The 25,016-nt window shown below is 39.9% G+C and overlaps 1 protein-coding gene across 10 annotated transcripts in view; it reads left to right on the top strand.

Moving 5' to 3' along the window:
- The window catches only part of cadm1a (cell adhesion molecule 1a), a 403,137-nt gene that overhangs the window by 265,772 nt on the left and 112,349 nt on the right, over positions 1-25,016 (top strand). For 9 of the 10 annotated variants that reach the window (XM_013134625.4, XM_020048544.3, XM_013134623.4 and 6 more), the window contains exon 2: positions 22,192-22,209. The exons of the other annotated variant lie outside the window; for it this stretch is intronic. In XM_013134625.4, coding sequence (XP_012990079.1) covers positions 22,192-22,209 — 18 coding nt within the window. The remainder of the gene's footprint in view (positions 1-22,191; positions 22,210-25,016) is intronic. 10 annotated transcript variants of the gene reach the window in all.

Genomic DNA, 25,016 nt, shown 5'->3' with positions numbered 1-25,016 from the left:
TAGACACAGGGTTTCAGGAAAAAAAACACTGGCGTGTTTGTCTGTTGCCATCCTGTAGCTGTCGATCTCCTGTCTCATCCCAGATACCATTCTGAAAAGGCAGGACAGGAGCTGTGCTTGTATATTTGCGAGTGTGGTGTCTACTTTTGTTTTGACTAGCAGATTTTTTTTCTGGCAGATGTCTGTAGGAAAAAATATGAACAAAAATAAGCCCAGCATAAAGAGGAAGGGGTGTGCCGAGGTCATATTTTGACAACAACCCTGCTGAAATGTCATCATCCACCTTGGTGGCGTGGGTTTATTGGACGTCCATACAGGTGTTGAGGGGAAGAGACAGTGTATGAGCAGTGAAAGGTAGGTTATTGCATAAGACTCCTAGAAAGGTGTTTTGGCCTGATTATTTTTGTTGAATGTCATATTGGCCAGTGCGAGAGGTTTTATCAACACTAGAGTCTGATGTTAAAGAAATAGTTTTGGCAATGATCCTATTTCATGCAAGCTGATTCCAAAGATTTCCAGTCTATGTGCTAAGCGTTGACAGCTATACATTCAATTGAGCTATTCCCTTGATTAAACATGGCTATGTTATAATATTCTACAAAGCCCTGCCCCTTTTTCTTTGGCATTGCTTCTATGGATGTTGGATAAGGACCTATTTATCTCTTGCAATAAAATGCAAATTAATTACTTAAAGAAATTCTTACATTGTGATTTTCTGGATTTCTTTTTTAGATTCTGTCACTCACAATTGAAGAGTACCTATGATAAAAATTACATGCTTTGTAAGTGGGAAAACCTGCAAAATCTGCAGTGTATCAAATACTTGTTCTCCCCACTGTAAATATTCTGGGTAACTTTTAATTGGTAATATTAATAATGCAAAATTGTTAGAAGGATAACTATTTACGAATCTAGGCATATAGGCTCACTCATATTGAAACCAAATAAGGTTTTGTTTACATCCAGCATGTTGCCGGACTCATGCTTGTGAAATGGAATGCTCCTACTTCCCTGGACGGCAATCTCTCATCCTTCACCAGTTGAAAAGAGTGATTGGTAACAACGTGTTTGTGCTCCATGCACCACATACAGTATATTTCCTGGGATGCCAAACAAATTGAGCTGGGGATGGAGCAGATGTATTCTTCACAAGAGCCTCTCTTTCTCTAGCCTCAAGCCATGGCTGATTGATAGCTGTGATATCCGTGGAAAGGGATTGCTGTGTGTGTGTGTGTTTGTTTTATCTGAGAGTGGAATATTTTTATATATTTGTGTGTGTGTGTGTGTGTTTTAGGTCTAACTATACTCATGGGGACCAAATGTCCCCATGAGTATAGTAAAACCAGAAACAATTGGACTCATGGGGACCTTTTGCCGGTCCCCATGAGGCAAAAGTTAATTTCCGGCTCAGGGTTTAGGTTTAGGGTCAAACTTACAATTCATTTTAGAGTTAAAATTGGGGTTTCTTTAAGGTCCAGGCGTTATTGGTTAAGTTTAGGGTTAAGGTTAGGCATTACATCTAGGTCAAGTTTAGGCATAAATGTTACTTTATTGAGGTTAAGGTTAGGGTTAGGGTTAGGGTAAGGGTTAGGTTTAGGGTCAAGATTAGGGCAAGGGAGCATGCAATTTCTATTTTCTGGTCCCCATGAGGATAGCCATACAAACCTCTGTGTGTGTGTGTGTGTGTGTGTGTGCATCATGTCTGATTCCTAAGAGGTTGAGGGGCGGGGGTTGAAACAGATAAAAATGTAGGGAAAACTAGAAATCAAGTGTCGATTATAAACCACTGTTACTTTTTACAGGCTCTGGAGAATAGGAAGCAGGTGTTTGTTACAGGTGTCTGATTGTGCCTCACAGAAAGACAATGAAATCGCACCCAAATTGGAGGAAGCATTTTCTGCTGTGCTTTTCTGTGATTGGTGTCAGGTCTGATGGATAGTACTATCCAGGGAGGCTTTCATTCGATTGGCTGGTTGGGGAAACACAGGTGTCAGCAGAGGCTCAGAAAATGGAAGTACACTGAAAAAAACGGACAAATAAGCCTTTCAGGGCTCTTTGTGAACAGAAGTGAGGTTACAGGCTCAATACTAGAATGATGTTTTGATATGGCAATAAGTACAGTTGGCAATAAGTAAGTTGTGCTAAATACTATGTAACAAGCACATGATAACTGTAGTAACAACATCAATCTATATCAAGTAAATTTTCTCACTTTAAGATTGGGTATTCAGTTTTCTAGGAAAAAAGCAATCAGTGCCAGGTATTTGCAAGACCAAAATGGAGAGAAAACAATAGCTATTTGAACTGCCCATTTTTTTCTTTATTTGGTCCACCCTCAAGTCTCTGTTCCTTTAGAGTGGTCAATGAGAGAGTTGAGCTACCTAACCAAGGATATTAGCTAGTGTTTATAAAACATTCACTACCATTCAGAGGTTCGGGGTCACTTGTTTTCCATGAAAACATACATAAAATATGTTTAAATAGGAAATATAGCAAAATGAATAGAAAAAATATAGTCATTGACAAGGTTAGAAATAATGAGTAGGGCTGCAGCTAACAACTATTTTACTAATTTATTAAACTGTCGATTACTCCTTTGATTAATCGATTATTCGTATAGAAAAATTACATCATTCACAGAATTACATCATTCACAGAATTACATCATTCACAGAATTACATAATTCACAGAACAGAAGTTTTTTATTTAAAAGAAATCCGTTTTCACAGTTTTTCCTATCCTTTTACAATGCCATTCATTAAAACAAATATAGGCAGTAGTTATGAAATTAAAACGTGAAAAAACTAAACCGTTATCATAATATAATTTCCAAGACTGTTAGAAAAGCATTCCAGGGTACAACATGAAGCTGGTTCGGAGACTTTTGACTGATCTTGTAAATGTCAAATGCATTTGAATACCTCAATGTTTCCATTGTGGAGAAATATAGAAATCACTAAGTTTGGGTTAATTCATCAGTAATGTCGTGAATGCTTAGCTGGCCGTATTGCTGAACCAAACACAGACTCAATGTGCTCAAGTAGATCTCTGGTTTGCTGGTGAAAAACTTAATGTTAATGGTAACTCAGCCATGCATCCAAGAATAACTATTTCTCAATAAAAAACTAACATCATGAACACAAACTAAAATCAATTTAGAATTTAGTCAATTTAGTCATCTTCTGTCATCAAGGCAACAATATGTTTTCACTTTATATGCTCATGGATGACACTCATGTTCCAGTGCCATGAGTGTTCTGCTTTGCAAATTTTGCAACAAATTCTTTGTTTGTTGCTTCTACATAAACTTGTCTATTTTGTTTAATTCTTCAGCATAACCCTCTTCTTGACGTTTTTGGTTTTTCGACCAGTTATTGGTCGTACGCGACTTCCCTTCAGTGTGGCCTCTGTTATCTTTCAAAAAGTCGTTTTTTGTTGCTGCATCTTGTGTTGACCCAACTAATCGATGGTGACTATTATCGGTGTCCTCGATTTGGATTAATTAGTTATTGCAGACATACTTATGATTTTTAATTGAAATAATAATTGTGTCCTTCAGACGTTGCATTAATTGAAGAAACCTCCATTTGCAGCAAATACAACCTTGCAGACCTTTGGCACTCTAGGTAAAAGGGATCTTGAAAAAGACTATCACTCCATTTTGCAGTGCCATGCCATACCCTGCGGATGGCACTTGACTGGAGCCAATTTCCTCCTACAAACGGACAATGACCCAATGCACAGCTCCAAACTGTGCGAGAACTGTTTAGAAAAGAAGCAGTCAACTGTTATTCGGTCTACAATGTAGTGGCCAACACAGTCACAGGATCTCAACCCTATTGAGCTGTTGTGGGAGCAGCTTGACCGTGTGGTATGTAAGAAGTGCCCTTCAAGCCAATCCAACTTGTGGGAGGTGTTTCAGAAAGCAATTGGTGAAATCTTTAATTCAGATTACCTCAACAAATTAAATGCCAATGATCTGCAAGGCTGTATTTGCTGCAAATGGAGGATTCTTCGACGAAAGTGAAGTTTGAAGAACAATAGTTTTTTCGGTTAAATCAATTCTAAACTTGTCAATTACTATTTTCAATTCATTTTGTTTTCATTCCTATTCAAACTCATTTCCTGTATGTTTTCATGGAAAACAAGGATTTATCTAAGTGACCTCAAACTTTTGAACGATAGTATATATTAGATATTAGCATTTTATGTTTGTTGGAGTGGGTCATAGTTTTCCCACCCCTGATATAGAGCTATAGAGCATGTATCCATAATAATGCACCTATATCTGGCACAATGAGGATATTATTAAAAGAATCCAGGAAATGTATGAAAACACTACCATCAGAAATCCTGAAAAAACTCTGGTATGTGTGAACATTCAGAGAAAGAAAATTCCATACAGATCATTGTAATGGCCTGCAAAACAAAAACTAGACTCAGACAGTTTTATCACTCCCTCAAATCTTTGTATGTAGGGCCTTTAATCTAAAACTATGTATGATATTGAATTCACCCTCTAATCCACCCTTTAAAATGATAGCAATGTCTCTCTTCAGTTGGGACATCACATCATAATGTTATATTTTCTCTCTTTTTTTCTGTAGTCTATCTTTCTCCTTACTCTTTAATTTACTTCATCTCCCACCACCCCCTCAGCTTTTATAAGTCAGTGACAGCCGCAAAAAATGGGATTGAGTGGTAAATTGAATTACGCCAAAGCATATAATGCCAGAATGGCATGTGCATAGTGATGTCTGTGTGGACAGCCTTGATTGGTAACAGCTGTGAAAGGTAGTCTTTTCTTTTGACATTACACTGGGGAACAAGAGCTATGTTTGGCCAGGAAACAGGCTGCAGGAGACGTCTTCTCACTGTAGTTTGCCTCCCAACATAGCTTGGCATCCTGAGTTCTGCATTTTCTTCCACAGCCATTGTAATGAGCACATTCTCTCTCATGTCCAGTAGCTAATGTTTGGCTGCTCCACTTGAAAAAAAACAATATAACGCTGGAGCTGATGCTGTAGTTTTTCTGCTCAAGCCTTAAAGTTAACCTTATGCAGGTCATTTTGGCTAGCACGGAGTGTGCAGTAGTAATGCATCCCTAAGTCATTTGTACCAGTGCCGTTAATCATATTCAGCCTGAGCATTATCTAGATACTTCCTTCACATGCTCTCTGACTGTCATTTTTGACCTAGTTACATCATAAAGCTAGCTCAGTGGTTCAAAACAAACTGCTATTTTTACTCACTCTGAGAAGTTGCTGCTGGGGGTTTTGGGCAGCACACGCTAAACATTGAGATGAATAACTAAGCCAAAAAGGGGACAGGTTGACCCATGGAGCTACTAATATCTCAACATCAATATTTGGTGGTCAAGAGAGGTTTGTAGTATTGTGCTTGTTGCTTCGCTATAGCGCCCTCTTCTATTTGCCAGTCAACCATTTTGAAACAATGTCATGCCGTTCTGCTTTCCATTCTGTTTGAAAATGGAGTGCTTGCTAAGAATTTAATTTCAGGCCAGAATGTCCTGGGGCTTGTTGTGGTTTTTCAGGAAGAATCTCCACTCTGTAATGGCAAGCGGAAAGCACTTAGGCCAGCCCGGCAGTTTGCAGAAAATCAGTTGTGTGACAGTAATGGCACGCGCACGTACACATGTACTCACACGTGTTTGCACATACACATTTTTCATCGTAGTGTGGCACGACTTGCTAACGGCTGTTTGTTTACATCTTCTGCGAAGTTCAGAGTGGTTCTGAGAGTGTGCAATGTCTCACTTCTGTTTTTGCCCCACACTTTTAAAAGGCTGTCAGACTAGTGTAGCACATGCAAATGTGTCAGACATCTTAACCTTAAAGGGGTGCTGTGGTTTTAAGTACAATGTGTATGATACGTTCCAAATTGAATTTCTATCATATACAAATTACCCCAAATAATGTGAACTGGGCTATAGCGGGATAGTACCCCTGATTCACTTGGGTGAGAAAGAATTTCATTTGATGGCCTCAATATCTGCAATAGGCTGGGTAACCTTTTCTCTGTAATCGCCATTTTGTAGCTGAATGTCACTTGCTTAATTTAAAAGGAGCGGCACTTAGAATAACAGCTCACGATTCATTTATTTGCTCCACTTTTCAATCCTCTCAAAGCAATAGCCTCTGTCACAGAAACACTTTTGCTTTTACAAAAATCATGTTTTTGGGCAATTAATTAAAAAAAGTTTTTTGTAGATTTAGAATTTGTGAGGTTATTGTCTTGCTGGAAAGTCCACTGGTGGCGTCATGGCAGAGGTTTATGTCCTTGTTTATTGCACCATTTTCAAACCATAGCAATTATTACATTCTAAGTGCCAATGTCATTTATTAAAATCCAGGTGGAGCTGTGGTCTGATGACATGAAAATGTATCAATTTGACAGAGTCAATGACATCATATCCATTACTAAGTACAAAGTCATTTTTTGCCCAAAACCCTGGTTGCTTCTGCCAGGAGACTTCTGGTACAAGTCAACACTGGTACTAATCAAAATCCACAAAAACATCCAAATCTATATTTTTTTATATACTTCCAAATCAGAGTTGGTCAATGGCTACCTTAGTCTCCAGACAGTGAACCCCATTAAAAACCTGTCGATTGAATTAAAGAGGGAATTCCAATAGAGCAGACATATGACATCTGGGACCCCCTAGAAAGATTCTGTATGGAATTGACATTATGGATAGTTACCCTCTCTAGGACTAGCATATTGCATTTTACCCCTTTTTTATAAGTTATATTTTTATTATCCGTAAAACTAAATGTCCCTCTGAGCAATTGTACTAGCATAAAATATTATTTATCCTATTATTTTAAGCACACAATATGCTATAGCTCAGTATTTGTATGACTTTGTATGTACTGTTTACTCATCTTCATCAGGGTGAACGTGGGAACCTGATTGTATATCATTCAAGTTCTGAGGCTGCTACAAGCCTGAACTACTACAGTAGGCTATACATTGCCCGGGAGATTTTGCTGAAGGTGAACTAGAAGAGTTTGGGAATTGTTTCTACAGACTGTTGTTTTTATTTATTTCTCACTGGTTTTTCCTGGTTTGAGAGAATTCCTGCCACCTCCATGTGCAGCCAATTCTCTGAGGTAAATGTGTTTAGCCCTGTGTGCTGTGTGAAGGGGTAGATGAAGACAGCCTACGTGTGTGATGAATGACTACTCCTTCAATAGCACCTGCCCCGCACAGTGTCGTCCCTCTTCCTCCCGTTCCTCATTCTTGTCTTCCACCTCTGTCGTTTTCTCACTCTCTCTTGTTACCAGACTGGCAAGGAAGGACCATTAGGATTTTATTAAGATCCCCATTAGTGCCTAAAGAAGGAGCTACTTTTTCTGGGGTCCACACAAAACAGAGAACATTACATAATGCATAGCATTAATATACAAGTGTGGTACAAAGACATAATAACAAGGAAAAGAGGAAGATAGAGACTCAAACCCTGCGGGAGGATTTTGTGTGGACCCCTCAGATGTCTTCTAGGGTAGATATGTTACTGATGCATGTTGAGTCTGATGGGGTTTTCTCAAAGGATGTCAAGGGCTTTCATCCCTGAGATTAATGTGGAATGGACATTGGTGAGCCACAGTGCCGTCTCTTTTAGACAGTGGCATACACAGGGTCGGGTGCCATGGGGGAGTTGTGTTTTTTTATTGGGCACAGGGGAGGATATTTCATTCATTCCCAGCTTTACATTTACCATTTTGCAGGTTTTGCTGTAGAATTTCACCCATCCCAGACAAATTTCATCATCTGTTTGCATGTGACTCCCTTATCAAGTTGTTTTGGTACTGTACCTCCCATATGCAGGCTTTTCTTAATGGTTACTATACCACAGGTAAATACCACGGTCTGTCTACTGTCTGTTCTGCCGTCAATCCACATTCTGACAATAGTGGTGAGTGCAGGATTTGCTAGATCTGCAATAGTTTACCTGGCAATCATGCAACATGAAATCATTCAAACCTGACCAATTGACCATATAAATCTACAAGAACATAGAGGAATAAGTGATGTATAATTGCTTGAAAGAACAGAGAATATTTGAGACATATAGCTGAAAAAGCTTACAGTTGTGTTCATAAATGTGCATACCCTGGCAGAAATAGTGACATTTTGGCATTGATTCTGAAAATGTCTTTTATTTAAGAATAGAGATCATATGAAGCCATTTATTGTCACATAGTTGTTTGGCTCCTTTTTAAATCATCCAAATGGCCCTGATCAAAAGTTTACATACCCTTGAATGTTTGGCCTTGTTACAGACACACGTGGTGACACACAGATGGAAATGGTAATGAAAGGTGGATTTTCCACACCTGTGGCTTTTTAAATTGTAATTAGTGTCTGAGTATAAATAGTCAATGGGTTTGTTAGGTCTCACGCGGATGCACTGAGCAGGCTAGATACTGAGCCATGGGGAGCAGAAGATAACTGTCAAAAGACTTGCGTAACAAGGTAATGAATCTTCATAAAGATAGAAAAGGATATAAAAAGATATCCAAAGCCTTACAAATGCCAGTCACTACTGTTCAATCATTTATTAAGAAGTGGAAAATTTGTGATCTCAATACCTAGCCACGGTCAGGTAGACCAAGAAAGATTTCAGCCAAAACTGTCTGAAGAATTATTCGGGATACAAAGAAAAACCCACAGGTAACAAAAGACTGCACGCTGTCATTGATGCTAAAGGGGACAATACACAGTATTAAGAACTAAGGGTATGCAGACTTTTGAACAGGGGTCAGTTCACTATTTTCTTTGTTGCCATGTTTTGTTTTATGATTGTGCCATTCTGTTATGACCTACAGTTGAATATGAATCCCATAAGAAATAAAATATATTTGTTTTGCCTGCTCACTTATGTTTTCTTTACAAATGGTTCATATATTGCCAATTCTCCAAGGGTATGCAAACTTTGGAGCACAAATGTATGTATTGATCTTGTTTAGGAACAATACAAATTATCCTGCTAAGCCGTTCATTAGATCTTTCCAGTTTGCATGTATCTATTTTTAGGGGCAAATGCGAGTGAAGTACTGGTGCTGTAGAGCCCTGCCCAGGTAGCTTAGACACACCCTTCTAATTATAATATGAGACAAGGAAAATGGGAAATGTCACATGAGTAAAATAGGAAATAGAGAAATGATTAAACTGTGCTAGGCCTGAAAAAATATTATAAGTGAGGTGTTGAGAAAGAAAGGGTTAGTTAATGATAAAAAAAATTATGGCTTTTTTAAATTTATTTTTTGGCTAATAGTATGCAAAGGAAATGATTAAACACTTCTAATATTTCACTATCCTTTTAAATTAATCACTCATCAAATTTCCTTTTACTGACATTTGTCATTCCTGGGATTCCATAGATTTACTACCCAAAAGAGTATAGTATAATGCCAGCCTCTGTCATTGGCTGCAAAAACAACAGAGTGCAAAGACATATTTTGTATCTCTTTTAAAGACAAAATAATTGTTCTGAATTGTTAAGCAGTGAAGGAATAGAAGTAACAAACAAATAGCTCACTCAGCATTGTGTAATTACGAAATCACTACTGTGATTTAATGTGAGTGATACAATGTTAAAACCCAGAAAAGTGATACTGTAGGTTTCACTCCATGGTAGTGGTTAAATGGATAGATTGAATATAGCAATCAAGCCCAACCACCCATTTATACCATTTAGTCATTTAGCAGACACTTTTATACAGAGCAACTTAGTAAGTACTACTAAGTAAGTAGATGCATTTCAAGAGAGCTAGGTAAAACAGCAACACAGCTTAGTAGTGACTGCATTCTAATCAACTAATTTGTTATTAGCAAGTCAGTGCTGTTAAAATTTCCATGCAATTAAAAAAACATAACAAATAATAAACAAAGATTACAAAGATACAAATCAGCAGAGGTGGTGGCAGTGGAAGTATTTTGGGGATTCTATGAAAAGGTAGGCTTTCAGATGGTTTCTAAAAAGCAGTAGAGATTCTGCTGTCCTAGCCTCCATGGCAAGCTGGTTGCACTATTAAGGTGCAAATACAGAGAAGAGTTTTGACTGCGTGGTTCATGAAGGGTAGGCTTTGAGCATTGTCAGAAAGTAGGGAAGAGAATCTCCTGTTGTTGCTCTGTAGGCAGGTGCCCTGACCTTTTAGCAGATATAACATGGTACAGTAGAAGTTGTGAAGGTTGAACCTAGAAAAGCACCTTTGGTAAGGTAAGGTTGTACTGTATGAATGTTGTAGAGCCAGAATCTGCAGGAACAAGTCACTACCTGGAATGGACATGCCCAGTCTTGTCAAAGTACAGCTCAAGGTGGGCCGACATTGAAGCAGAAATGTCATCCAGGCACGCATCGATGCGTGTTGTCACCTGGGTGTTGAAACTGGGAAAGGCGAAAGTAATCTGTGTCGTCTGCATAGCAATGATAGTAAAGACCATGTGAGAATATGACCAGGCCAAGGGACTTGGTGTGTAAAGAGAAGAGAAAAGGGCCTAGAACCATAGCCTTGTATGACCATCCTAATTTCGTGAGCCTGCATTCTGTTTCACTCCACACATCAGTCTGGGTACGCACAATGTCATTTTGTCTTCCTCTGTCCAAGTTATGGGCAGACTAGTCAACGTTCTGTAATGATCTGTAGGAGGGTTTTAGTTGATAACGACCACAAAAAGAGTGAAATAAAAAAAACTGACAATGTAATAACAATGGCAAGGTTTGTTCAATCACGCTAGCTTGGGCTCAATTCTTATGCCTATTCCAAGCGTTTCCAAGTAGTAAGATTCTAGAACTGCTGGCTTGTAATTAAAACGGCTATGCTATTTGTAGTGGAAATGAACTCATTTAAAAAAAACGTAGTACATTTTACACAATACTTAATGTCTAGTTAAATATTCAAACTTGGCGTGATTTAACGTGTGACAAAATTATCTAATGTTGAGATCCAATTTCATGATGAGGTGTCCCAATTTGTCACAATACCGGGTTACGATATATTGAACAGTTACGTATTTCACCATCACCCGCCAAGTATGTACTTGCAGTACGTAGAATGTTATATTCGTTTTGTGATTTAGCCGTAGAACTTGAACAGCGAGGAGAGCAGGGTAGAAAGCTCGTCAGGAGACAGAAGGATGGATTTAGAAGATGGGAGAGACGATAGCGTGGAGGAGAGAGAACTGGTGTTGGGGCGATGTAAGGGGTGGATGGAGGCTGAGGGTGGGGGAGAGTGAAGGAGTTTTCTCTGAGAATACGCTAATGCCATTTAACAGCAGGATCTCTTAAAAAATCTAACTTTTGCCTATTGCCTTTAAGTGTAAACTGCAGTGAAAATGTTTTTAGAATAATATCTCAATAAGCCCTGTAATTTGAATTTTATTTAGATTGTAGGTCTCCAGTTGACAGATGTATGTATAGAAATGCTCAGTAGCAGTGATTATTTTTACTTATGATACTGATGTACTGTCCCTTGTGGATCATTCCACAAGTAATTCTATATATAGTAGTTTGGCCTCCTTTCTGGCTGTCCAAGTGGCAATTCCTCCAACTAGAGTCTACTGCCACAATTTAACCTAAATATTTGTAAAATAACTTTAAAATGTTACTTTATTTGGCCTAAATACAGCCTGTCAAAATGTTTTAATCTCATGTTGGCTACGTGTGCACGTTTGCCAACTTCTCATAATAATTCCAAAATCCATACAACATCCAAGGAGCGTATGTGATGAATTTAAATGTGTGCTTGTGTGTGTGTGTGTGTATGTGCGTGTGGCATCATACGGCATGTATATACAGTGAGGGATTTTTTTTTTTTATCCCCTGCTGATGTTGTACGTTTGCCCACTGACAAAGAAATTATCAGTCTATAATTTTAAATGTAGGTTTATTTGAACAGTGAGAGCCTGTTCAAATAAAAGCCAGAAAAACGCTTTTATAAATTGATTTGCATTTTAAGAATTTCATCTCCTCCCAATCAGAAATATTTCTGGCTCCCAGGTGTCTTTTATACAGGTAACAAACTGAGATTAGGAGCAAACTTAATCTCAGTTTGTTACCTGTGTAAAAGTTACCTGTCCACAGAAGCAATCATTCAATCAGATTCCAAACTCTCCACCATGGCCAAGACCAAAGAGCTGTCCAAGGATGTCAGGGACCAGATTGTTGACCTACGTAAGGCTGGAATGGGCTACAAGACCAGTGTTTATGAACTCAGTAGTGCAAAGGGTTTGTGCAAAAATGGACCATACAGATAGTCTGGTTAGCCAATGAGTGTTCACTTAGCAGTCATGTTTCACTGTCATCTGTCTTGGGTGTAGAAGCTAGGCATGGTCCTTTCAGTTTTGAACATGATGCACTGCTACCACTTGCCATGCCATGGTAGTACAAAGAAAACTATGACATGGGTGGCTGGAGTCTTTGAATATTTGTATTCTTTTAACACCTCCTGCTTTAGTGAGCTTGGCCCCGGGAATGAGCTCTGCTCTTTGCACCATGCTCTGAAGCACCATGTGATCTAGGGTGGTATTATTGCCATGCACTGCAGTGACACAGGTTTTCCAAATGCTCCATTTGGTGCCAAATATTGAGGTAGAGTTTGATGTCCTGTTTCCATACTGTACTTCTAGATCTCTGGCATCCTTCCTATAGACTGTTTAATCATACCCAGTGATTAGGTGGAGTATAGGAGTGGACTAAACAGGCACCTCTGAAGTGTCCCCCTTATTGAGGATCAGCATGGCAAATCTGTAAAACCGGTGTGCATTTCATCACCACAGATGTGGGTGCTACTGGACAATAATCAAGCATGTTGCCTTGGTGATCTTGGTCACAGGGACTACGTGTGTGGTTGTGTGCTTACAAAATGGGTATTGTTAGTGGTTGGCGGCCGAGCCCCATTTGTAATAAAATGTTATATTTTTCTTATCTATTGGTAGAATTTTGTTACAAATTCTGATATAACTGAGGTGAAGGTGTTTACGTTTTACTGTTTCAAGAATATTCTAGATAACAAGCTTTTCTGTTAAAACTTGTGCTGACTATCTGCCAGATGATTTTTGTCAATGAGTCATTGGCCTGCCTGCGATTATTGGACAGCACAATCAGCGGCCTGACATGGTCAGGCTTCTATTGGCGGACAACTTTTGCCATCTGGGTTTATGTCAAATATGTAATCATAGTTAGCAAGTCTAACCAGCTGGCTCCTACCTAGCATTGCCATCGGCTGGAAACTATTATTTTTTTTTATGTGTCACTTTGTTGTCATTACTACTGCTGAGATGTCATTCTGGTTGTAGCTAACAGACTAGCCAGTCATCCTCGACATCAGTGTTGGTCAGGGGACTGTTAGATTAGTCTTTAAATAACCATATGTTTATGGTTATCATCTTTAGCCAAGACATCTCCCTCTATCATTTTTGCCAACAAGTTTTATGTATCAGAAACCTTAACTGGCTAGGTAGTTCTAGCTATTAATATAGTTATACAGCTTCGGAAAAAATTAAGAGACCACTGCACCTTTTTCTTTCCTTTCCAAAAAAGTTGAAAAGGAAGGTTTTGAGTGAGGAAAAGAAGCGTTCAATTTGCAGCGGTGTCTTAATTTTATTCCTTCTTTATTCCATTTGTAAGTGTAGCAACCATATGTTGGAACTCTGATTTCTCTTAGCTGAGTTGTCTTCGCCCATCTGACTGTAGTGTTTTGAGAGGCCAACCCGAAACCTTCTCACCCATAGTTGTAAGACTGTCACAAAACTGTAACCACCTTTAAAAAACCTCAGGGCTGCAACACTTTTTGTTGCCACAGTGATTTTAATATTATTTTATATATTTTTATTTCTTCATGCTTAACAGTACAGTACATAGGGAGGGTTGTGATTTTCTTAACACCCAGATTTTATAAAAAAAATTTTTAGTCCTGAAATGTTCCTTTTTTTACTTACGCAATCATGAATTCTGCAGAGTCATGTATTGTTGTACTTATGTAAGTGTTACTGGCAACCAGAGGCGGTTATTTGGTTGCGATTGAGCAGTCTGCTGTCCCATCTGCGACAGTGTCTTTAGGTTGGAAGCAATGCCCTTTGCTGCTCCTTGCTAATAATCTGATTTTCTCTAGCAATTCAACTTAGGCTGTAAAAAATATAGTCACACTTGTTTACAGATCAATCAAGCGAGCATCCCCGGGTTTGCGTGTGAAGTAAGCTTTTTTTCTCATCGCTATATAAATGTAATTAAAAAAGGGAATGGGTACTTCCCAAGGCAATGGGAACTACATGATAGGGCCATCAACATGTGCTTGACACCAGACATTCAAGGATTTATTTTTTATCACAACTCAATGTAGGCAGAACAGGAGCTTTAGGGGAGAAAAACAACAATCAGTGCAGTGGAAAATGAGTGTACCCCATCTTTGTCAGTGTGCAGTGGGGAAAGTGGCTGCTGTGTATTCTGCAGTCCCAATGTTTCTCTTTTGCCTTGTCAGAGACAGTGCAAAATCATTCTCCTCCCTCCTATTCATTATTTGACTGTTTATCTTACTGTACAGGAATGCACACATTCTCGCTGACTGCATCACTTGTTCCTTCTCATGCAATCTCCCCAGATTCAATTATACGCTGCTCTGGACACACTGAAAAAAAATGAGAGAAGGCTGATTCCATGCGAAGATCAACCTGAGCATCTACCAATTAAATGAATAATTTCCAAATTGAACCATGTTATTTATTATATTATTGATAGCAAACTATAATGTATTTTGTTTTTGTACTACAAAATATAAAGTAGTTTAATATTATAGAATGAATATACTATTATAATAATAAATATGATTATATGTTATACTTCATCATTTTTGAGTCCAACTCTGTATTTTTAAGTGAGTTTTGTGTAGGAAAGAACATTCATTTTGATGAAGATTGAGTAGTTGGCCAAGTTTCTAAAAAGGAATTTCAGTCTGTCATGGATCTTAGAAAGGGCTCACAGAGCTTGGTATTCCTCTCACACTCACACACACACTCATTTTGTTGAAAGAAATATATGCTGAAATGCATTTGTCATACATGGCAGTTTTAATAATAGCCTCCACTTTTTAACAGTCTCCACTGTGATACACATATGTAGTATAATACCTTGATTTATTGGTCATTTAATTGATTCGCTGACAATGACCATCACGGTTGGAGGGAACCTCTGTGACCAAAAATATTAACGAATTCCTAATACAGTTCCGGAAATATTTAAGGGACCACTGCACCTTTTTTTTTTTGAGTGAGGAACAGAAGGGTTCAATTTGCAGTGATCTCTTAATTTTTACCCTTCTGTTCCTCACTCAAAACCTTCCTTTTTGACTTTTTTGGAAAGGACAGAAAATGGTGCAGTGGTCTTTTAATTTTTGTCGGGAGCTATATTTATCACCACAGAGAAAATAAGTGATAGTAACATAGATTAAAAAAATCTGACATAAATTTTTCTTTCAGAATCTGACTTGTTTCTGTCTGAGACAAGAAAGTAAATATTTTTAGTGCACATGTGTATCCATATAATGCTGGAATCGGTCCACGAGGTACATGTGTGGAAAACATATGGGAGAGAGCTAGAGGAAGATAGATCAAGAAGGGACCATGAGAACCATACTAGTATGAGAGGGGGTGATGCAGAGTGGTCCCTGGAGTTAGGCATCTATTTTGACCAAATATCTGCAGTGCTGGAGTGTTGATGCTGTAATGACCCAGTACTGTGTACTGTGTACTGTAACACTTGTGTCTCTGTAGAAAGTTGTCATTCATGTCACAAGGCTTATCACCAGTAGAGATGGTTATGACAGTAAGGGCAGCCTCAAGGTTTGAACATAGGCCATTGGGTGACTGTTGCTAATAATTGACTGTGGCCAATGCTCTCCAATGTTTTCAGTTAATTTGGGGAGATTAAAGCATCCATGGCTAGAAGGGAATATGCTTCAGTGGTCTGTTAAGGAATTACTGCTATGTGGATTGAACCAAACTGATTCAATTTTGTACAGAGGCAAAACTAGGGTTGGGTGAGGAGATGCAGAGACTGGACATTGTAGTCTCAGCATAAGCATTACTGAAGGTAGCTGAAGGGTTTGGATAGAGTGGTTGTGTTGGAGCACTGGCCTACCTCTAAAACATGTTTTACAGTTGGATGGAATGTGTTAAAGTTATGGGAGGCAGGCTACATTAAGAAGGTTTATTAAAACTAAAGACATGCAGAAATAAAATCTTCAATAGGCTAGATAGGTTTCAAACATATCTTTCAGTGCAATAATTAGCCATAAAGGTGAAGCTCCTTGGGGAACTTTTCAAAAAGGTTGAAAAGGAAAGTTTTGAGTGAGGAACAGAAGCGTTCAACAGATGAATCTATTCTGTTCAGTGTTGTCCTTGGTCTCTGGGAAAATGTATGATGCATGTTTGTGGGACTGTGCCCAGAATCAGTAAAATGTTGTACTGCAATCTGTATTGACTGCTGATGTTTATTTTTTTCATGTTTATTTTTTTCTTGTAAAAAGGTATTGATTGCGTTGCTTGAAATATTTGTATTTTGGCCCTCCACTAGGGCTATATAGTATATACCCTACATAAAAGGCGCTTTCTTTGATTCATCAAGATTTATGTTAGAGACTAATATCCAATGGAAAGTGCAATAGTACATCCCTATCGCATGAAGTGGTTTATAGAAAGTGATACTGAACATTTGAATCCAAACTTAAATGGATTTGTTTGTTTTTGTGTACTGATAAGGGGGTTGGAAATAGACCAACAAATCAGCCTTAACCTTGCTTATTGAATAGCACATCTGTCATGGTCCAGTTGAGCAGTCAGGCTTTCAGTGTTATTCGCTGTTTTCAAAACCCTGGTCCATCTCCATCTTGAACCATTTGGGTTCCATTACCGCAAATCCATTTTGCTAATTTAACATAAATGAACGAGGCCCTGACATGACCCAGAGTAAAGCTGCACCTAGTTTTGCTCTGAGAAGAGATGTGCCTTTGGTTTTGTTCAATCCAGCTACTCCTATATACTGTCTCAAATCATACTTCCTAACCTCTACCGCTCATATACAACAATTCATGAAATAAGCATATTAGTTAAACAAAAAATTACATGACTACATTTGAACCAGTGGGTTGTGATATTGTACTAGTGTCACTTTCAGGGCATTATATACTACAGCAACTACTAATGGAAAGATGCTATAACCTCAAATCAGATTAACTACTTTGCTTGGGCATTGTACTCATGTTGGTTCTTGCATTATTTATGGAGCCAGTATCTACGCTTCTGTGTAGCCTGTAGTATCTTTAATTGTGCAGAATGGATTAGGGGAAAGAGTTCCACACAGCGAGGAGTAAAAGACATTGTTTGCTGTTTACCCCTAACCATACACGGGAAAGTCACAGTGCCCCTTATTCTCGTTACTTCAGTACATATTAACCGTTGTACAGTGAAAAACCATCACACAATCAGCTAAGTGCATCACAATACCTATTCACATCATACTTCATCTGTGGCTTGTGCCTCTGCAGCGCAGCTCGAAAACTCATACATAATCAATACAACTTGACCTTCCCAAGAAGTCCTGCACTATACTCTGCAGTGCGCGGAGATTTCTTTTTTTCGCTCATGAAACACAGAGAAACCCACATTAGTTCAAGGTCACTAGGTTTGATATTTTCTCAATTTGTTGGCACCGCCCGTGATTGTGATGGTGAACTCGCCTTTCTCTCCCGGGTCACGCTGGGACACGGCCAGGGAATTTTCCCATCACCGCCGGCTTATCTGTGTGACAGCGCGGGCGTCTAATCGCAGTGCCGCAGACAGATGTTAAGTCCCTATCCATACTGACTCAAGTACTGAGCATGGATGAGAGCGCCAAGCCTCGCAGTGTGTTTGCATGTGTGTGTGTGTGTGTGGGGGGGGACGGGACATGGCTGATTCATAGGTGTAATACTGTTGCTCTCCACTGTGTCACAGTTCAACAGTGGCTGTCACCTCCTCCTCCCAGTGTGTGACTGACATTGTATATCTCTTTCTTTGCAATATGTATCACTCACTCAAGTCGTCATGGCAAATGCACACACACTTGAGAAATCTTTATCCTTATGGGGGCACCAAGTTACTCGAAATGATATTTTCTCTTGACCCTAACCTTAACAAAAACTAACATTAACCCTTACCCCTACTCCTGACCCTAAAACCTAACCACTGATGCCGAATGCTAATTTTAACTTGACCTAAGCCAGAAACCAAACCATTTAGCGGCAAATGGTCATTTACCGCATGGGGCCTGGCAACAGTGCCCTTCCCCACCAGGTTAGTGAAATGGGAATTTGCACGCATAAAATACAACATGGTCATGATTGCGCGAGGAATGCTCTCACGGTAATGTTGTCACAATCGGGTCACTGGGGCTTTGAAAACAAAACACATTGTCACATTGTTGTCTGGAATAAGTTTGAATCCATTTTCATTCAAGCTTTGATTCACTGTGGCGGCTCATAAGGGAGACGATGGGAGAGTGGCATGGATAATTACTTTTTAATGTGGCACACTCATCATGTCCAATTTCATGCTCCTCTAGCCGCAGCTTTTAGATTTAATCACAGCACAATGCGGTTACACTGCACCTTTTCAATGGGTCCCAGCCACCACCACCAACCCTTAATAAAATGTCTGGATTCATGCCATTCAGACCTGGGTGAAAACAGTTTGGCTACTTTTCGTTGGGTGCATTTGATTTAGGGCTGATGCACTGGGGCGGGTGGCACGCTTTTCACTTTTATGACTACGACGTGAAAGGTTGACAAGGTTAGAGAAGGTAAGGGTTAAGGACTTAATGTAGAGTGTTTAGCAGAAGGTTAATGCTCTCAGAACTTTTTTGACCTAATAGGAGTTGGCTGACAGCAGCAGATTGCTATGTATGGATTATTAACCTAGGTCGCTGTTTCAAAAAAATATTCTTCACCCAATAAGGCCTATCATTTACATTGAGGCTTTAAATAAAAATGGAAAGTGGTTGTGGTTTTCCGCTGACACTATGGAGGTTTTTTGCTCTTTTCTTTCACACAGAAAGTGTATGTTTGTAGAAATTGCTGGCCTGCCTTTGAGCTGGTTTTTGTAGCCATTCTGTGAAGTGCTCTTACGGGCTGAATATAAAAAGAGGCATCAGACTTTCATTAATGCAACCCAGTCTGGCTGACCCCCTGGTTAATGTTCCCATCATTTCTACAGTAGGGAGCAGCTACCTTTTATTTGAAATGACTCATGTTTAATGTATGTCTCTGGTTCCAGCATTTAACCTCACCTCCGGGTTTGGAGGGTTGGACGTTTGCACACAAGTGACACGGCCCCTGCCGGGCATGAGGGGAATAAGGGTTGGTGGTTACACAAGTCGGCCAGGCAGACCCTCTCCGGACAGACGGGGTTGAAATGGCCATGCAGAGTTATTCTTACCCGTCTGGCATTTACTTAACATGGCAGGACCCTTCCCCTTGGCCTATGTTCCAGGAAACTGTTCTCAAGGGTGGCCTGGGTCCCTGGTGCCTCTCTGAACCAGTTAGTGGCCATGGCCGTTCCCATGACTAGAATCCTTAAGCAGACTGGCTCACTGTGTTGCTGGGGTTTTGGATTTGGTGAGTGAGTGAGTGTGTGTGTGTGTGTGTGTGTGTGTGTGTGTGTGTGTGTGTGTGTGTGTGTGTGTGTGTGTGTGTGTGTGTGTGTGTGTGTGTGTGTGTGTGTGTGTGTGTGTGTGTGTATATGATCCAGATCTACGCATACATGTGGGGACTCAAAGGTTATGTTAAGGTCAGGTTTAGGGCAAGAGGATAGGGGATAGGGAACATGGATTTCTGGGTTTTGGGTCCGAACAAGGATAGAAAAACAGGTCTGTGTGTGTTAGGTTTGGGTCAGAATTTCAATTTGCTATGGTGTTGGAATTGGGGTTACTTTTAGGTTCAGTTATTACCAGTTATGGTTAGGTGTTAGGACTAGGTTAATCAAGGTTATATTATTTAGGTTATGGTTTGTGTAGGTGTTAGGTATAGGGTGAGGGGATAGGGAACATTAATTTATGGGTGTCAGGTCCCCAAAATATTATCAATCAATCAAATGTATTTATAAAGCCCTTTTTACATCAGCAGTTGTCACACAGTGCTTTTACAAAACACCCGGCCTTAAACCCCAAGGAGCAAACAACAGTAGTGTTGAATTTCATTGGCTAGGAAAAACTTCCTAAGAAGGCCAACATTTAGGAAGAAACCTAGAGAGGACCCAGGCTCAGAGGGGAGACCAGTCCTCTTCTGGCTGTGCCGGGTGAACATATTAAGAGTACAAATTGTAATAATTAATAAATGCATGTGGGCTGAGTCCAGAGTCTATTTAAACTTAGTCCAGGTCGGAAGCATGACCAGATGGACAAGGACAGGGACAACACGGGGGAGGGGGAGGTGTCAGCACAGTGGCAGCTGAAATCGTCAGGTATCGTCTTGATCTGCAACACAACCAGGAGGACTTTGGACAGGGACAGCAGCAGGTCTTTCAAGCCTGGTACTCTTCAGGTGTGGGCCAGGACCTCATGTCCTCATACGTTTAAAATGGCAGGAGACAGAGAACATTTTTAAAATGCATTACTTAAATCTACAAGGATTTATAGTGGGGAAGGAGAACTGACCCTACTCCCCCAGCACAATAATATAGCTGCGTAAGACCTTGGGGCTGAGACGGGGGGTTCAGTGACACTGTGGCCCTATCTGGGGGAGGCCCCTGACAGGGCCCAACAGGCAGGAAATCAATAGGAAAACAAAGGTAGGAAATAACAAGAGTAGAGAGGAAAACAAATAATAGGAAAACAAAGGTTTGTGTGGCTTGTATCCAACTCACAGCAGTCAGTAAGAAATATTTACGGGTGATTGATGCCCATCAGTGTTGATGCATTTATTGACTACTGTGCTGGTGAAAGCCTGGACAGATTTGGAGTAGTCAACCTGCTGATGATCTCAACACTTGATTTCTATGCGCATAATCAGGCTACTTTTGTTGAGTACTAGGCTACCACTTATGTTTTTTCCATTGTTTGGTTTTTCATCAGTAGATGGTTGGACATATTCAGTCTGAATATCTGAGTGCTAAACAAAGTAAACTATTTTTTTTTCCTCAAAGAAACGACTTGAGACAGTGTCGTTCAATGGCATATTTTAGACCATGTCAGACATCCATTAGATTTTACTGCACCAACATTTCAGATCACATCTCTCAGGATATAATAGAAAACATCTAAGATAACTCTTCAGCACATGTTTTCTATAGATTTTTTTTGTCTGCTGGGAAGAATCAACTGACTACTACTCCTCCAATGGAAAATGTGTCATTAGTAGGCTATGCCACCAGGAATGAAATTAAGCAAGAGAAAATGGGCTAATCAGAAGGCTGAGTGCAGAATCCTGAGGCTTGGTCACCAGATAAATTGGATTATGGATGAGATGCACATTCTCTGGTGGATAGTCATGTCATGAAACCGCAGATGGATACGTTTGAGACCAAACCTCTGCAATAATGCAATGTATGAAGAAATTCCACTGAATTCTCAACAGTGACGTTCGAATCCCAGAGAAAGATCACATATCACATATCATATCAGTGCCTCCCATTTCTATTGTTAAAAAAATGTAGATTTTAGATGTTGCAGTGGCAGGTGGCCTAGTGCTTAGAGCACCCGCTAGATGAAATCCTAGAGTCTGTAAGGTCATTTCTTGTTGTTCTGTTCTTGAGCAAGGCAGTTAACCTTCATTCATCACAGGGCATTGTGGCAGCTGCCTGCACCTCCCAAATTTATTTTGGAGGGGCTGGGTTGAACGTAAGGAAAATCCTGGACCATGCATACTGACAAGCTAGGATATGTTTACATATACTCATATAGCCACTCTAACCACTATCTTTCACCCCTACCAGTCAGTTACTCATTAACAGTAACAGCCATTCAGTGCAACCATTCACACTTGTCCCTGAGACAAAATCGAGCACCCTTGAACTCTGCTCTCTGCCTTGTTATGTTACCCTCACTTGTGACTGTTGGGTGCTGTTAATTTGTGGTGAATGGGGCTTATCGCTTATGCTAATTAGTCTCTTCTTCTCCCTTGTTTTCCCTGACACAGGAGCTGCTCAGTACCCAGGTAAACCTCTATTCCGTTACACTCTTGTGTTTTGTTTGTTTTGTGCTGTTTCTTACCGTTTGCAGATTGGTTGCTTTTCAGTGTCTTGTGTGCTCCATACTTTCACCTTGGTCGCTCCATATACGGATTTTCTTCTCACAATTGTTTCCCCCTCACCGCTTTTCCTTTTCCTCCACTGTCAAAGGTCAACTGTCGTTGCCGTCACATCTGTTGCTAATGTTTCCTCACTTGTTTTCTTCCTCACCCCGCTTGTTTCGGTTATTTTCTGCTTGCTTTTACTGTTCAATCATCAGTTTCATTGAATACAGCGTATTTGTTGATATTACAGTAGATTTAGAGGAAATAAAAACTGATCTGAAAGCGGTTTCTATGTGTATGAGTTTACTAGATTTACAGCTTTTCACCTTATTTTGGGTTAGCTTTTCAGATGTTTATGGTCTTTGTTACATATATTGCAGGGCCCCGTTTCAGGAGGGCTGAAACACTTCTAATTTAGTTTTTACCTTGCAAAATTGTCATTACAATCACCTTGTGTCCAAGGTCAGAATTGGTGCCCCAATAGATAGATTTTTGGATAGTCCTGATATACTGTGCATATTACTTTTTGGGAATAAATTGACATTGGAAGGAATTTTTATGGCGCAGTTAAAGATTATAACTTCTCATGTCTCACCAGTATGTACTGTTTTTTAATTTACTAGATAGGCCTAGTTATTTTGATACTCCTTGACAAAACAAGTGGATATTTAGGCTCAGTGAAATTGTGAAGTAATATCTGATATGTATAGTATGGGGATGCAACGGTTCACGGTATGTTATCGAACCGTTCGGTACGCCCCCAGCGGTTCAATACGCCCACGTGAACCACAGAGTTACGATATGCCAGTCATTTTCCTACAATTTCCAAAACATGCTTATTGTGCTGCAGACTAGATTCAGATCCACAGAACCAGACGTGTAGGTTGTGAACAGGTAAGTCAGGCAACTGCTTGGGACCCCAGGCTGTTAGAGGACTCCTGAGGGCTGACAAACATTACTCCACAGCATGGTCTAAAAATGTGGCAATCGCAGGGACCGCAATCCCCACCGCCTTAAACAACCAATGGACGATTTGCAATGACATCTCAGTAGGAAACCTCCCTAAAGGCACCCCATGAAGAGAGGGGAAACTAAAAGCAAAATTCTTTCAGCTCCAACATGCCAATGGCGAGCGCAGGTGAGACAGAGTGAAGCAAATTTGAAGAGGCAATGCAGTCTTTCAAATCCGCTGTGTGGGACAATTTTGCATTCAGGGTAAGAAGACTGTATACAAAGTACAGTCTGCAAGTATTGCTTTGCCACTGTTAGCTACTCGAATGGAAACAATTCTAACATAATGTCATTCATACTGAAACAGTAACGTTACTGTGACCCACAAATCATGGTACGTACCGAACCGTGAGCCCACTTTACCATTGCATCCCTAATACGGTATTACCTTTACAGTATAGTCAGACTACACACCGCTTGCCTAGTCTTAACATTTTGCAGCCTTCATATGAGGTCCATAATTGTATGCGCGCAGACAAGCCGGTGTGGCTGTTATCAGCTAATGATCAAACGTGAGCACCACATAGACAGGAGCAACATGCTGAAAATGGATTCCCCAGATATGTTTGTTTTTGGTTTTTAATCCAGTAGTGGCTGAACAGATGCGTGGTAATTTCAAATAGCTGGGAGCCTGCGGTGTCTTCAGAATTGTTCTGCAAGCTATCATAAATGGGCTGTTGCCATCAACCTTTTTTTCTTTGTTTTGTGCATATAGCAAATATTTTAGTTGTGGATAGCCAGTGACAAGCTATACACGAGCAGTAAGAAAGCCTTGAAGGAAGCTTCAGCTCACCTGTAATGGAAGATCCCCCCAGTGAACCTTTCCTACCTGCTGCTTTGGGGAATCTCCATGGAGAATTCATGAATGCTATCGATGACCTAATGCCTAGATGTGTTAAAATTTTGCATCACATGGCCAGTAACCCACCAACTTCAAAACAATGACTGAAAATAGTTTAACATGAATTTAGGAGCAGAAGAGGCGACACGTCGAGGTGGAAAGAAGCAACGATGCTGAAATCCTATCCTGTGAATTTGAAGAGTGGATGTTGTCACTATGTAGAGTGATTGGTGCAGCTGAATCAATGGATAAAGACTGTCATAGTAATTTCCTCTCTAAAGCCATGGGGAAAGATGTCCTCCAGCCGCCTCGATGATTGGACAGTACAAAGGACCGGTTTCAGGTCTGTAATTTCTGGACCTGTTTCAGCTCACAAACCCCATCTTTTCGTCACTCACTTCCACTATGACCAAACCAAAAGAACTGGTTCTCTGAGCTTTCGTGTGGTTCTGTGATGTTCTGTAGTCACTTGATCCACGTGTTTTGAGAATAACTCCCCGGAGCTGTCTGGAGAATATGCCAAATATTGCAGGTGATGTTTTATCTATCTAGGTCTTCATCCGGCACTTCACTTCTCCCACCTGGCTTCGCTTGCTGTTCAGTAGCCAGCACAATATCTTTCAATGGCTTCATAATAGAGGAATTCTTGGACAGGTTTCCTGCTGACATATCCAAGCAACCTGCCGGATCTGGTGGACATTTTCTTTATAGCTCTTTTGGAGACCAGTAACAAAATGCACACTTGTTTTAACAATAACTTATAGGGGAATTTCACCGTAGCTCACCTACTTAATGTATTACTTACTAATGTTACCTACTTAATGTATGAATGTATTAATTACTAATGTTAGCAATGATTCGTGTCAGAAAAATAAAT

This window comes from Esox lucius, chromosome 7, assembly GCF_011004845.1.
Source record: "Esox lucius isolate fEsoLuc1 chromosome 7, fEsoLuc1.pri, whole genome shotgun sequence".
Lineage (NCBI taxonomy): Eukaryota > Metazoa > Chordata > Actinopteri > Esociformes > Esocidae > Esox > Esox lucius.
This window is presented reverse-complemented; position numbering and strand designations above follow the sequence as displayed.